General features: G+C 44.6%; 1 protein-coding gene across 1 annotated transcript in view; it reads left to right on the forward strand.

Annotated features, from left to right (window-relative positions):
- ATP13A1 (ATPase 13A1) overlaps nucleotides 1–14,700 on the forward strand; it is a 52,227-nt gene that overhangs the window by 22,759 nt on the left and 14,768 nt on the right. The window contains exons 13-19 of the mRNA XM_020779245.3: nucleotides 40–197; nucleotides 1,502–1,677; nucleotides 5,200–5,310; nucleotides 7,260–7,385; nucleotides 8,413–8,521; nucleotides 9,685–9,884; nucleotides 10,593–10,689. Coding sequence (XP_020634904.3) covers nucleotides 40–197; nucleotides 1,502–1,677; nucleotides 5,200–5,310; nucleotides 7,260–7,385; nucleotides 8,413–8,521; nucleotides 9,685–9,884; nucleotides 10,593–10,689 — 977 coding nt within the window. The remainder of the gene's footprint in view (nucleotides 1–39; nucleotides 198–1,501; nucleotides 1,678–5,199; nucleotides 5,311–7,259; nucleotides 7,386–8,412; nucleotides 8,522–9,684; nucleotides 9,885–10,592; nucleotides 10,690–14,700) is intronic.

The following is a 14,700-nucleotide window of genomic DNA, read 5'->3' on the forward strand; positions in this document are numbered from 1 at the left end:
AGCTGTTTGTGTAAATTTGGTCCTTTGCTGTCACTGCAGAGATAGCAAAGATGTGACCCCTGTGTCAGACATCCCTATTGAGACACACCGCGTCATTGCCACATGTCACTCCCTAATGCAACTGGATGATGGCTCGCTGGTGGGCGACCCCTTAGAGAAAGCCATGCTGACTGCCGTGGAATGGACTGTGACCAAAGGTAAGCAGGCTTGGCCTCTGAATTACACCACATCCTTTGTTTTCACCTTTTGTCTGCTTATTGGAGGCAGGGGTCTGAAATCCCTCTTTTCCAAGGAACAGCTGGCCCATAAGAGTGTAACTGCCCTTATTCTGTCTTAAGCTAGACTTATGCAAACTTTGTGCCTGAGCCTGTTTCAGAAGAAAGGACAAAAAGAGACAATGGGTTCGGGTCTTCACATCGCCCAACTGATGAATGAAGTTCCCACAGTAACTGGATGATCCAAAACCTGCTCATACTGTTTCTCACTTAGGATGGTCTCTTTGTCTCCTGTGAGCCACAGATGGCAGTAGAATCAAGCATGAGGCGGGTATAGCTCTTTCAGTGGCTTGTTAATGTGTTGTTTCAAGTCAGCCTCAAACCTGTAAATCCTGAAGATTACAAATACTTTCCAAGTAAGGAATAGAAGAAGAACTAGCCCTCCTGGGACTAAGAATAGGTAGAGAGCCTTGCAGAATTCCACAGAGCATTCCGAGCAGAATCTGGATTGGTGGGATTGAAGTCTCTTAGTTTCTGCATGTTTGGTTTTAAAACCAAATCGGTAGCCCTTCTGGTTGGGGAAGTAAGCTTGTAAATAAGGGATCAGTTTCTTTAGAGTGATCCAAAGACTGAAACAGTGAAACTTGGTAGTGTCCTGTGTGACTACCTGTCTTTCTCAGAGTTTTGAGTCTGGTCTCCCCCAGCAAATTGCCACAATGGTGTGCGTAGATTGTTGGTCATCTGCATTTCTATTTAATGCTATTCTCAACATATTCGGTGTTCAGACCATTTGTCTTGGACCTGTATAGTTTCTGCAAGGTCCATTAATGTCCATGGTAGTCATACATTCTTATACTCAGTGTCTTTAAATGTCAGGTCTTGGGTGAGTAGAGGTGCTTCCTTTTATTAACGCCTTCAATGTTTGCCTACAGTTCACTGTATTTGGAACTAGTTTAAGATCACTGTCTGAGTAGCCTTTCAGAATGACCTACTCTGCTGGTTTCTGTAGTTTGCAAAACATCTTCACACACACGAAGGGATGAGCTAGTATGTCTTATGGCTGAGGAAGTGGGAGGAGGGAGCTAATGCTCCTTCTGTTTTGCTTTATAAAAAAAAGTATCCCCCACAGGGCACAGGTCCCCTTTGCCACCCTGCAAGGGATCACAGTGCCCACACAGGACATAGGGCTTCTCTGCCACCCCATAAGGGATCCCAAAGGGGGGGGGGGGTTGCTGCTTGTGGTGCTGTTGAACCCTTTCAGGATTTCCCGATCTCTTTGTTTCCAGATGAGAAAGTTTTCCCCCGAAGTATTAAAACTCAGGGACTGAAAATTCACCAGCGCTTTCATTTTGCCAGTGCCCTGAAAAGAATGTCGGTCTTGGCTTCCTACGAGAAGGTCGGCTCCACTGATCTGTGTTACATTGCCACCGTGAAGGGGGCCCCGGAGATGCTGCACAGCATGGTGAGCAAAAGGAGTTGGGTGGCATTCTTTTCCCCCCTGACTGCCTGCAATTACCACTTTCGCCCTGGAATGAAATACATGTTGGTGCCAAAGTGATGAGTGGGCATAGGGGAAATCAAGGCGGTGCATAAATTGCAGTCTGGCTGCCATATGTGACTTCTGCACACCCACACCCTCACCCGTTGCCCCCTCTAAAGAATTTTCGCCACCAAGGTGACAAATCCAGGACCCAAAATTTTTGCCAGTTAAATGATTTATTAATTTTTTTTGCCTCCCCAGGCCTATCACTTAGAGGTGCCTGTCCTGCTGAGCCTTCAGAATAATTTTTGCCCAAGGAGGGCATAAATGGCTCCTGGCCTCTCAGAACTTTTCTCCCTGGGCGTAGTGGCTTACACTTGTCAAGAGAATAAGTCCTTGCCTGTGTCACAAATTGAAGTAGTTCTAGATGAGCACCTCACTCCTCGGCTTGGGCAGGTCAGAGAACATGCCTGTGTCAGTAGGGGATGACAGCAAGTCCCAGTTGTGCTCTTTAGTGAGGGTGGTTTCTGAAATCTAGATCCTTCCTACAAAAAACTCTGTAGAATACAAATTTCACAGATAGCCCCTTATTAGCTATTAGCAGGTAAGAAGGAGAGCACTTACATTGCTTCCGTTTTGAAATTCTTGCCAAATGGATTTTTAGAAGCACTCACAAAAGCAATCACGTAAATGATTTTTGCCATTTTACAGGATTATCTGTCATGCAACCAGTGAGGCAACCAGTATGACTGCATACAGTAATTCTATCAGAATACTGGTCATTAAAAGGAATTGGAAAACCACTAGCTTTTCAAAACAATATTAGGGAATTTCATGGTAGAATTAATCAAGCTGAATTTGGTTCAGAACATGGTTCAGCACCACAGAGACTGGTGAGATGCTGCATGAAAGGAGGCCGAGATTAAAGCCACAGTCTTCTGGTTGCTGCCCCCACTGCTAATGTAAGCTATATACATACATACAGTATGTAAGCTATATTGACTCTGAATACTGAGAGCAAATCTAGCTGTGATGTCCAATTGTCAAGAGAAGACCTATTCTTTGTGATTTGCCTTATTTTTAAAAAATTGTCTGAATGAGCCATATTGAATCCCATTTTGAGAAAAGAATAGAAATCAAAATTAAAAATAAAGAAATAGTAATCATCTCAATAAAGTCAGTTTTTTTAAAGGATGAATGTTTGTGGAAGTCCTGTGCATGGGTGTACACAAATATTTTAAGAGCCTGACGTGGTGATTCAGGTGTCTTCTGCTTCCATGGTACGTCAACAATGGAAACTTCAGTCAAGAAGACACTGTGGATTGGCCTTCCATTAAATAGGATGCACAGCCTGTGAATCTGTATTTTAAGTGCTGCTCAGTTTAATTTCTGGTGAAGGGGAAGGGATGCTTACAGTTAATTCTGTCGTATTTTTTATCCATACATATGATGTGAACCTACTTGACATCTGTATTTATGTCGCTAAACAGATGGAATGGTGCAGAGTGTTCAAAGGTGTTCCAGCTGTTCACTAAAGAAAGCTGTTGGAAAGATTTGCAATCTAGCTTTTAAGATGGAAGGAACACTTTGACTGTGATCAAAAATGGGGGTGAGGAACTATCTGTGCCTGCTTGCTCTTCTGGGGACTGTGTACCCATGGTAGGCAGGACCAGAGTTAAAAGTGGGTGAAATGACCTCCTCCTCTCCTTTAGTTTTTTGTTGGTGATTGTCAGGAAGGAGGCACTTAGTAGAGCATTGGGGAGGGAAGCCAAGATAAAATGAAGACATCTGAAAAGGAATCTGAACCAGTAGGGAGATGAAGTACAAGCCTCACGTATCAAAGAAAGGACCATGTTTTCATACTATGCTCTCTTCTTGGCTTCTGTACTTGGTGATGATTTGCCATATATCTTAAATGGAAATGCTTAGCTGTTCAGCCTGAAGCATGGGGTAAGAAGGGGAAGCTGTAGGCCAGATGGGACCATGATATGGGTCGAGTCTAAGCCAGAGGCTGTCAGTTCCCCATTCCTGGAAAATGACTTCCTGTAGGCCTTGGGCTGAGCTTTTCAAGGCAGTCTGATGGCTGGGAAGAAGTTCCAGGAGATGGGCTGCTAAGTTCCAGGAAGGCAAGAAGTGAATTGGGTGTAGGATGAGGTACAGGGCTGATGGTTTGGTGAGAAGGACAGTCTCCCAGAACTGAGTCCACCTGATATAGGCCGGAGCTGCTCCTGGGACCGCACCAGACCAGCGTGCCTACACCCAGAAGGAGCCAAAGACCATCTGCCGGCCATTAAGAGCCTCGTGGCGCAGTGGTTAAAATGCTGTATTGCAGCTAAAACTGTGCTCACGACCTGGGGTTCAAATCCCAGGTAGCCGGCTCAAGGTTGACTCAGCCTTCCATCCTTCCGAGGTCGGTAAAATGAGTACCCAGCTTGCTGGGGGGGCAATGTGTAGCCTGTATAATTAAAATTGTAAACCGCCCGGAGAGTGCTTGTAGCGCTATGGGGCGGTATATAAGTCCAATAAATAAATATAAATAAATAAATATATTACATGAAATTGTCCCCTATTTTGGCTGCAGACTTCTAGTACACTTTATTGTAAAGTGGATTACCAGTTTTGCAGACACCTGAAGATAATTGGAATGGTGGTTGAATTAATTATCATCATACGTCTCTGTTGTTCTTTTTCTGCTGGTGGTAATATAATGGATCTAGTCACTGGTGTGTAGTAATCAAAGAGATACTGAAGATGGAACCTGCCCTGTAGATTCTTTTCCCATACCTGACACTACCACTTAATACAAATATATTGTGTTTAGATTTATGTATGTTAACTTTCTCTAGAAATATTAAAACAAATGAAATGTAATATGTAGCCGGATGAGATGGGAACCCTCAAATGCTAAGTGCTTCAGGAAGGGAGACATATTTTTTTATTTCAGAATGTACATTAGAATGAGCTCAGCAAATGAGGCCTAAATAATTGCTTTTTATGTGTCTAATTACTTCTTATTTTCTCTGTATGATAAACTGCTGGGAGAGGTAGCATAGACATCTAGCCGCTCAGAGTGGTATAGATTTACCAGATGAGCGGGATATAAATCAAATAAATAAATAAATAAATCTACCATTTATGTCTAAAATGCAGAGCTTTCCAAATCTGATTGTTTCCAGCTAATATTGGGCTACAGTTCTCATAGTTTCCCTCGGCTGGCATCCTCCAATAAATTTGTTTGCTTATTTATAGGCCAGCTTTCTCCTGATGAAGGGACTCAAGGTGGCTTGGGAGAATGATATGCCAACCCACTCTGCTTAAAGATGCAGTAGCACTGATAGGTTTTCCCCATTTGCTTAATAAGGGGGCTGATATCTTTATATTGCTAGGACTGAATTACACAGGCAGTAGCTTGGTTACTCTGAACTTTGTCGTCCAAAGCAAGTTTTCCTTGGGTCAGAGGTCTGTGTTGACTGTCCCTCTTGCTCCCCTTCTTTTCTTGTGCAGTTCTCTCAGTGTCCAAACAGCTACAACGCAATCCACACAGAGATTTCACGTGAAGGAGCCAGGGTTCTGGCGCTTGGCTACAAGGAGTTGGGGCATCTTACACATCAACAGGTAGGCTCCCGTTTTCCCCCTTTTGAAGGATATGAGCTAGTATGTTCCTCCAGCACTGCCAGGCAGCTGCTGTTACAGGAGATCCATCTGTATGTGTCAGATCCAGGGTCTCCCTAGTTCATATGCCCCAGCTCAAAGCAAGGGTGAAAGAAGATTGACTGCATGCTGTGGACTTCTTCATATTCAGTGTCTTCAAGAGCCATCCCTTAAACAGGGGAGACAGGCTAGAGCACTCTATGGATGGATGGACTGAATTGGATCCCACCTTTATCCCAGAAGTGAAACCCAAGGTGGCTAATGACAAGATTAAAACACAAACAGGGCAGAATTGGTGGTCTTCTAAGGTTTGTGCAATCTGCTTTGCAGCTAATGGATGAGAGGCAGGGGTGCATCTCAGTTGCATGCTTAATCCTGCACCTGATTGCACGACCAAGGTGTGCCCCAGCACCTTGTCAGTCAGCTGCAATCAGCTGCAACAAGTTATGTGACAAGTTATCTTAATCCAACTAGTAGGATTCCAGCAACAGATCAAAATAAAAGATAATGTTAGAATACAAACTAAATTATGTTACTAATTGTAAAAAAATTGGTTGAATTCAAAACAAATGTAAATCATATAAATAAACATGCACAGACATACCAGTATTTTTCTCTATTTCTCAGTTGGACAAACAGCCAGCTTATATGAGTGCATCCAGGTGTTTACAGTGCTCTTTGGGGGCTATTCTTTCCTGGCCAGTTTCAGGGAGAAGCTCCAAGAAACTTTATGGGCACAGAGACCGATGACACAAAGCCAGCAAAGCAGATCCTGACTTCTAGCACAACCTGAAACCGCTTTTCTTGTGCATTTTAAGCAGGAGCCTTTCACATTCTGAATTAGCAAGGGCCATAGACAGCCTTGTGGGAAGATGGTTTATTCAGCACTCAGAATGGTCAAGTTTGCTATTCTGGGCATAGAAGAGATAATAGTTCTCCCGTGAGGTGTTTACAATTAAAGCAGACGAAGGAGGAGAGTTTAGAGCAAGGGTGGGTGGGGGGAAAGTGAAACTGTTCCTTTGAGACCCTGGAGGCAAGGCTTTCTTGGTTTAAAAATGATTGATTATTGAGATGCGGGGAGGAGATGTGGTAACACATGCAACTGGGGTCGGCATTTACAGCCCCTGTCCCTCTGAAACATGCCGACACAGGAAGGAGGGAGATCTTGAGAACCGAGATGGGCAATCTGGTGTTCACCAGGTGGTTTGGGGCTTCAGAAGAAGAGGCTAGGCAGCAGCAGCAGCAATTTGTGAGGAGTAAAATGAGAGAACCTGGTAGCTAACACTGGCCAGTCAGATAGAGAGGGCAGCCTGGGTTTTCCATGACAGCCTCCTGATCAGGTTCTGAGAAGTGGAGTGTTAGCTCAGGATAATCAAAGTTCTGTGGAGGATACCTCCTGAAGCCCCAAGCAGAAGAGGCATTCATATTGCCTCGAATCAATGATCAGAGATAACTGAGGGTGTGTTTTCCTGGAAGTGCAGTCTGATATGTTGCAGCCCTTCTCCATGTGGGAGAAGCTTAAAGAGATGCTTTGGCTGTGAATTTCATGGTGGCTGTGTGTGTGTGTGTGTGTCTGGCCATCACTACTACTGGTAGCGTTTGGCCCATCGATGCCTGTGATCCAGTGACTCTCACTACCAATATGAAATAGTTCCTCACACAGTAGCAAATCATCTGTAGTCCAAGTTATCCCCAAAACGTGTCCGAATGGAACCTGGGTTCTCTTTGCACATTCTGTATTCTGAGGTGAGCTCTGAGGGGGTCAAGTTTACAAAGTGCCCCCACATATGTGTTTGGGAGCTTTCTCAGGGTTGGCCTAAAATCAGGATGTCAATTTCCATGAAAAGTTCTTGGTGAGTGACCACAAAAATGTCATCAGATGGGCTCACCGGGGTTCTTTTTCTCCTCCAAAGGCACGAGAGATCAAGAGGGACGTCCTTGAATGTGATCTGCGGTTCGTGGGCTTCATTGTGGTGTCTTGCCCTCTTAAAGTGGACTCGAAGCCAGTGATCCGTGAGATCTTGAATGCCTCGCACCATGTGAGTGAAAGGGAGAGAGGTTCTGGCTGAGATGTTGTGGAAGACACAGACACGGGAGTCCTAGGCAAGCGGACGAGCAAGCCTGCACGCAATGTCCAGCTGCTTTCCTCATTCTCCTACTTATCAACCCCTCTCCTAACCTTTTCCTGGAGGTCTTCACTTTCCTTTTGCTTTGGTTTTGATCAGAAAGGATGCTTTGCTTTGTTGGGGCCAGCGTTTTACCATCCAAGTAAACCAAAGCATAGCTCTGGCAGAATGCCAGGGAGAGGATGGAGTTCTTGGTCTTCAGGAAGGAGCCATTTATGAGTGGATTAAGTCCCGCTGCCACAAGAAGACAGGCATGGATCATGTGACATACAGGCTTTGCAATGATCTGATCTCTTGACTCCTCCCCTGTTCCCCCCCCCTTCTTAGCCCACAAGGGTTTTCTCATTTGCTTCTCCTCCTGAGTTTAGAGTTCTCCCTGCTTTTAAGCCTTCACTTCATCAGCTTAAGGAAAGATAAGGTAAAGAAGCTTCTTCTTGGATCAGATAAGTCATCTGACCAGCCCAAATGCCTCAATAAAACCCACAAATTGGCATGAATACCGTACTCCTCTGCTACTGTTTCCCAGCAGCATCTTACTATTGAGGCTGCTCCTTAAACATAGAGGTTTCATTTATTTAAATGAGCATTGCTGAACCCAAGCCATGAGAATACTTCCTCTTCTTTTGCAAATATTTGACTTCTCCCGGGAGAGCGGGGAGAAACAACAGTCGATTTCATTCACCTCCCCGTTTTTTTGTCCTGGTTCGACAGATGGACGGTTGTTCAGAAAGAGCACCAACAGAAGCATGCACTGAACGATACCTGAAGAAGATCAGCATGCCGTAATGTTGATTTCCGTGCATGCTGTACAAAATGTGGTCGATTAGAAGTGTTTTGAGAACACATTTCCAATCCTGCTTAGCTCAGCCAAGGCAGCACATGTGTATGTACAGCAACAGAAGGTGGTTGTATGAGCCCTTTTTCTCCCTTCTCCTCCTAGGTAGTGATGATAACAGGTGACAACCCACTGACGGCGTGCCACGTGGCCCAAGAGCTGCACTTTACCCAAAAAGAGCAGACACTCATTTTGCAGCCGCCCAGCAGTAAAGGTAAAAGGGGGGGGGGCAGGTAGATCCCAGAGTGAATGAGAGCTGTGTTTTTCGTGGACTTAGGAACTTGGTGCTGGATTTCCTATTGGGGATGGTGTACGCATAGTTTCCAGTGAAACAACTCGGGGTCACATTACACGCCGTGTAGCCACATACCCAGTTTTCTTTATTCTGAAAGAAAGTCATGTGGCTCCATAAAGATTGGGACCAACCAATACCAGTTTGTGGGATTTAAACCTAGCCCCATCTGTGTTAATCCAAAGTTCCCCTTTTTCCCTAACAGTTTAAACAAGAGACAAACTCTACTGGGATCAGTGAAACTCTGTTGTTACCCTCACAGGCTTTATGCGAGGTGGCTGAAGTTTTAGATTAAGAACTTGGTGTCAGGAAAGCTTTAAGCTTTCCCCCACTAGATAAAGGCTCTGCTCAAATGGAAAGAGATTTGCAATCACTTAAAAAAAAAACCTCACTGGTTTTATTGGCTTTTTTACCTGATCCCTCCTTCTCTCGGCTATATGGAATCAGAGTGGGGACTGTGCCGACAACCTTCTGTTCCCAAATCAAAAATCCTGTCCTTCAGCTAACAGATTTGTATGTCTCAGTAGTGGATGAACAAGATTTCTAGGGTTTGGAATTTGGGTGTGTCCCACATGTCTCTCTGCCATTTTATGGTGCAAGAGAGGCAAGATAAATGGGGCATAACAGACAAATCAAAGACTGCAGCTTTTCTTGGTGCACACAGAGCTTGTTTTATGATCAACTTTAGAAGTCCAAAGTGCATAGGTGGATTCAAGTTATTCAGCAGTGTCGCTCAGTTCCTTTGATAAGGCTTCTTCTGTCCTTAGTCTGCCGCTGGAGACACTCAGCAGTCCCTGTACATCATAGCATCCTGCTGCCATGCGCTGTGTAAATGCAGCTCCTATGTTCCGTAAGATAAGTGACTCTTTGTGTCAGAAGCAGGAGACAAGAAATAACCAATGTACGTTAGTGTGTCTTGACTGATTTAATACATTGTATCTGCGCGGAGAAGGAGTGGAAGGGGGACCTGAGTTTCACAGCCTAGGGAAAGAGCCCAGAGTGGCTTTCTTCCATGGAATGGTCCTGCACACACTTGGCAGCAACCTTTGATGCCCCCACCGTTTAAAGAAACCTCTCTGTTCCAGGTTCCAGTTGGCAGTGGCAGTCCATCAGCGGCACCATCACTTTCCCAATCATCCCACCTTCTCTGCCGGAGCTGACCCAAAACCACAACTTGTGTGTCACAGGAGAGGGTCTCTCTCAGTTGCAGGCTGTGGACTCACAGCTGTTGCTGAGGCTCATTCCACACGTGCAAGTCTTCGCACGTGTTGCACCCAAGCAGAAGGTAAGAGGTGATTCCCCCTTTGCTGCATGCCAAAAAAGAGATTGTTCTGCTTTAGACGAAGGAGTGTCTTCCTCTCGTCATGCTTAATGCCTTACAACATGCCCCCTCCTCCAGAGCTTAAAGCAGCCTTGACAACAGAGGGATCCTGTTTTCTGTGCATGGAGAAGCTGCTTTTCTAGTTGCTAGAAATTCCTGCTATTTTCTCTGATCGATCATGAAAGAAAAGAACAAGGGTGTTTCCTCTCAACATTAGATAGCAGGAAGCAGGCTTTTCCTAGTCTTGAAAGAGAATTGGGGAGGACCTCCAAGGGCCACACAGGGAAACTAAGCAGTCTGCAGGTTCCTTACCCTTGCTTTGGAGAACAAAGCTTTTTTCAACAGTTTAATGCAGTTGCTGAAAAGGTCTTTGACACCCTGCTAAATCCATGGTATCTTCTTTCTAGTTTTCTTGATGACTCATACCTTTACTTGAAAATTTCAACTGCCTACCCCCACCCCTGGTTACAATAGTCCAATCTGCGGAATTCTTGAGGCAAAAGAACCAGCCACTACTCATTTTAATGTGATTACCAGCTTTAAATGGGGATGCAGCAAATCCCATGTAGTTGTACTCCATAAACATTCACAGTGGGATAAACATCAGCAATGTGACAAGACTCCTATTTCGACCATGGCAGGTCCCTGGGATAATAGATCTTTCCATTGCAGGAGTTTGTGATCACAACTCTGAAGGGGCTTGGCTATGTGACTCTGATGTGTGGGGATGGAACCAATGATGTAGGAGCTTTGAAACATGCTGATGTGGGTGAGTATTTTTCACTGTTTTTTTTTTAAAAAAAATCTCACTGATTTATCAGGCAGATTTTTTTTTTACGTGAATGGTTTTGCAAAAGCAATGGTGAAGCAAACTCCAACTTAGAAGAGGCATTCCTGCATCTCTCTCTAGAGGGAATTTCATCTTCTCAGAGCATACCCACTGTGGCAGATGCAGTCTGCATGTTAAAAAATCTGACTTTTCTATTTAGGAGGGACTGTTGCCAAAGGTAAATAACATTCAGATTATCAAGCATTAATTTTAAATTTTCTATTATGAAATCTCCATGAATTGTTTTTGAAAACACACGCTTGATCTTTAAATGTTGCTCATATACTGTATGCCGTCACAGGCTCTTAGTGGTTTTCTGCCTCACACAGGAGAGAATGCCTTGCTTGAAATGATGCTTACTATCTACAACGGTTATGTTTTTATATGTTAAAAATAGTTTAAATATAAGAATGTGCTGCCTAATTTATCAGAACTATCTGTCTGCTCAGCATAGTACTTCAAAACTGATTGACTGAGCATTGAAGCCCTATTCTTGTCCTTCAGAGGGCTTTTTAAATTTATATACACACTTACACAGGCATAATGAATGAGCTTGAAAACTAGACTCATTAATTCAAGTAAACATGTTCTGAAAGTATATGCCTCTCAGAGTTTCCTCCTTGTGGGCTCTGTGAATAACGAGTGTTGGCACACGCCTGTGTGGTGCCATCCATGGTTTGGGACCTTATCAATGGAGAGAAGTTTGGAGGTAGCCCAACCTTTCTCCCTATAATCCATACCTGCACAGGCTGTTCATCGGTTCAGCAGCACATAGTTGGAAATCCCACAGAGAGCAGCTAATATGTATGAGCAGTTTGTGGTTATTCTTTCATCTTATTGTTACTTTCCTTTTTTACAGTTCCCCTTTTCTGTTCATCTTTTGAAAATGTTTCGTATAGAACAAATCTTTCCTCTCCCCCCCCCCCCAGGTCACAGCAGTCCTTTGTATCATCTGTAAAGATGCCCCTCACAAAATCCTATGACAAGTGTCTCTTCTGTCTTAGTAAAGAGCACAACATCTTGGTGTGTGGAATCTGCAGATCTTTTTCAAATCTAACTCCCCCAAATCTTACTGTTCCATGAAGTTGCATCCGGTTGAGGAAGCCATTTTCACAGTCTGTAAGTCATCTGATATACTTCTTCCGTGTGTAAGTTTCCAGGACTTCACATCCTCTTCTTCGTATCTTCTTCAGTGGCGTTGACAGCGTCTTCCAGCTCAGTACTGGTTTTGAAACTGACACAACCCCCCCCCAGGAAATCTCAGCTCTCCTACGACTCAGGGTGGCCCCTCCTGGCCCTCCCTACCCCCCCAATTTCTTGAGGGGGGGAGCCTGGATTCACGGCATGCAGCAGAATTCTGGAGAGCCCAGATTTCTTGCTGCCTCACTGTTTCTAGCTCCGCCACTCTCCACTCATCATGCTTTGATATTTACAGTCTGGCCATAAGTGAGATGATGCTTCAGTATCTTTGATTGCGGCATCAGGTCATATTGAGTCATTGTCATTGCATCCTAATGTTGGTATCAGCTTCCATTGTCCGCTTCAAAGGACTGCAGTTCCCATTGGACATCCAGATTCAAAAGGCTTTTTTTTACAAATCCCCTATAGACAAGAGGTTCCTCCTGAGGATGATCCACTCTTTTCAGTAATGTACACTCCAGATAATGCACCTGTGGCACTCCCCATGTTGTGTTCTTTAATGAAAACTGGCAAAGAGTACATGGTAAAAACTATGGTTGACCCCAATAACTTCCTCTCAGATGGATAGCATATATAGGACGACTTCAGCACGTTCTTCTCAAAGCACCCAGTGGTCAAGTCAGTTATCATGGTCTTCTGTATAAAGAAAAAAGGATTTTCTTGAATCTCAGAAATGCAAATCAACAGGCTTTACGTGGGTGGATTCCTACTGTTCCTTTGGGGTGAAGCTAGAAGCTTAATGGATTTCTGACTGGAAGGGATGTGGTGGCGCTGCGGGCTAAACCGCAGAAGCCTGTGCTGCAGGGTCAGAAGACCAAGCAGTCGTAAGATCGAATCCACGCAACGGAGTGAGCGCCCGTTGCTTGTCCCAGCTCCCGCCAACCTAGCGGTTCGAAAGCATGCAAATGCGGGTAGATAAATAGGGACCACCTCGGTGGGAAGGTAAACAGCATTCCGTGTCTAAATCACACTGGCCATGTGACCACGGAAAGATTGTCTTCGGACAAACGCTGGCTCTATGGCTTGAAGAGCGGGATGAGCGCCGCCCCCTAGAGTCGGACACGACTGGACAAAAATTGTCAAGGGGAACCTTTACCTTTACCTTAACAAAAAGGAAGTTGTCTGTTTCTTCTTTGATGGAGCAGAGAATGTCTCCCAACAGCAGAGTAGTAACTCAGCAGGACATGCCTTCGTGGGCCCTCTGACTGTATGTTGTAACTTGTGGCTCAAGTCTTCAGCTGGGTCCCAGGATAATTGAATGAAGGTAGGGGACATGTCTTGGACTGTCAGAGAAGACAGATGAAAAATTATATACCGACTATGAATTATGGAACACAGCTTGTAAGATTAGTGTCATTTTAGGTTTATTACTATGCTGTCTGTCCAACTAGTTCAAATTACAGTCTTAGTGACACTATTAACCATATAGTTAGAACAGTGCTGAGCAGCAGTTAGCATCACACAAGAAGGCTAACATCAATGCAGTCTTCTTATAAAATGTGCCATTTGACTCCCCATCCTTCTTTACTCCTCTCTTCTGTTTGTCAGCACCTCCTCTCCCTATCCACACACCCCCACCAGCACTTTTTTGGTTCCACACTTGTGCATTTCAAGGCCTAGCAACACATCAGATCATTGGGTTCTCTCCATCATCCATTGCAGTTATTTTACAGAAGTTGATCAACTCCTTTGACTGCTCCATTTGTAGTTCTGCTCGAAGAGACCAATGACAACTTGTTAGACATAAGAATCGGTGCTGCCAGATCCACATCACTTTTTTGCTACTTTTCATGGTCCCTCACAACACTGAAAAGACCAATATTTAGTCTGCACAGTGCCAGTAAGTTTGTTGCCATGAAGTAATTCAGGATTGTGACTTTTTCTCAAGGAAGATGACTAGTTTGCCACAACAAGTTTGGCAAACATTTATTTCCATGTCATTGTGCATTCATCACATCCCTTATAACTGCACTTGGCAACATCAAGGTCTAATCATCCGTCATTCTGAGGGCATTTAGTAACACTGTGGAACTTGTTGCTACATATCTGCAGAAACAGAGCATAGTGCTGTTTTCCTATCAAGATGATTGGTTGATTATTTCATCTTTGAAACATATCCTGAGCCACGTCAGCATCATTCTTACTTCAAGATTTAGATCTCTACAGCAGTGGTCCCCACCCTTTTCTGAACCACGGACCAGTTGGGGGGGTGGGGGGGATCCATGCATGGAGGGCAGGGCACCCCTGCTCATGGGTGGGTGGAGTGTGCTTGCGCAGATGGGCAGAGCATGCTCACAGGTGAGCGGGGCACCCGTGCATGTGGGTGGGGGGAGTGCATGCATCCTGCCATGGCCACAGACCGGAACTGGGCCGTGGACTGGTGGTTGGGGACCCCTGCTCTACAGTAGTATCGGTAAATGACACCTTGTTCCACCTTGCCATGCTACCTTCACAAAGCCACTCTGATACCCAACCATGCTGCTGCTGTTGTTGTGCCAGAGGACAGAAAAAATAGCATCCATCAAATGCTCTCTTACCAGAAAGGTGAGAATGAAAGCAATGCTTCTCTTAAGAAACTTCTCCTTTTGGCCTCTGTGATTGTAATAATTCAGTATCCTTCATCAGCTATCTCTGTGGTCTGATGCCACCTCAAGAGAATTGATATTGGTTCTTCATCCCATTGTCTTTGACCTGAAACTCACAGCATGGACGTCACCTCTTAAACAAGATACTGACTATTGAAGTTGCAAG

This window comes from Pogona vitticeps, chromosome 2, assembly GCF_051106095.1.
Source record: "Pogona vitticeps strain Pit_001003342236 chromosome 2, PviZW2.1, whole genome shotgun sequence".
Taxonomy (NCBI): Eukaryota; Metazoa; Chordata; class Lepidosauria; order Squamata; family Agamidae; genus Pogona; species Pogona vitticeps.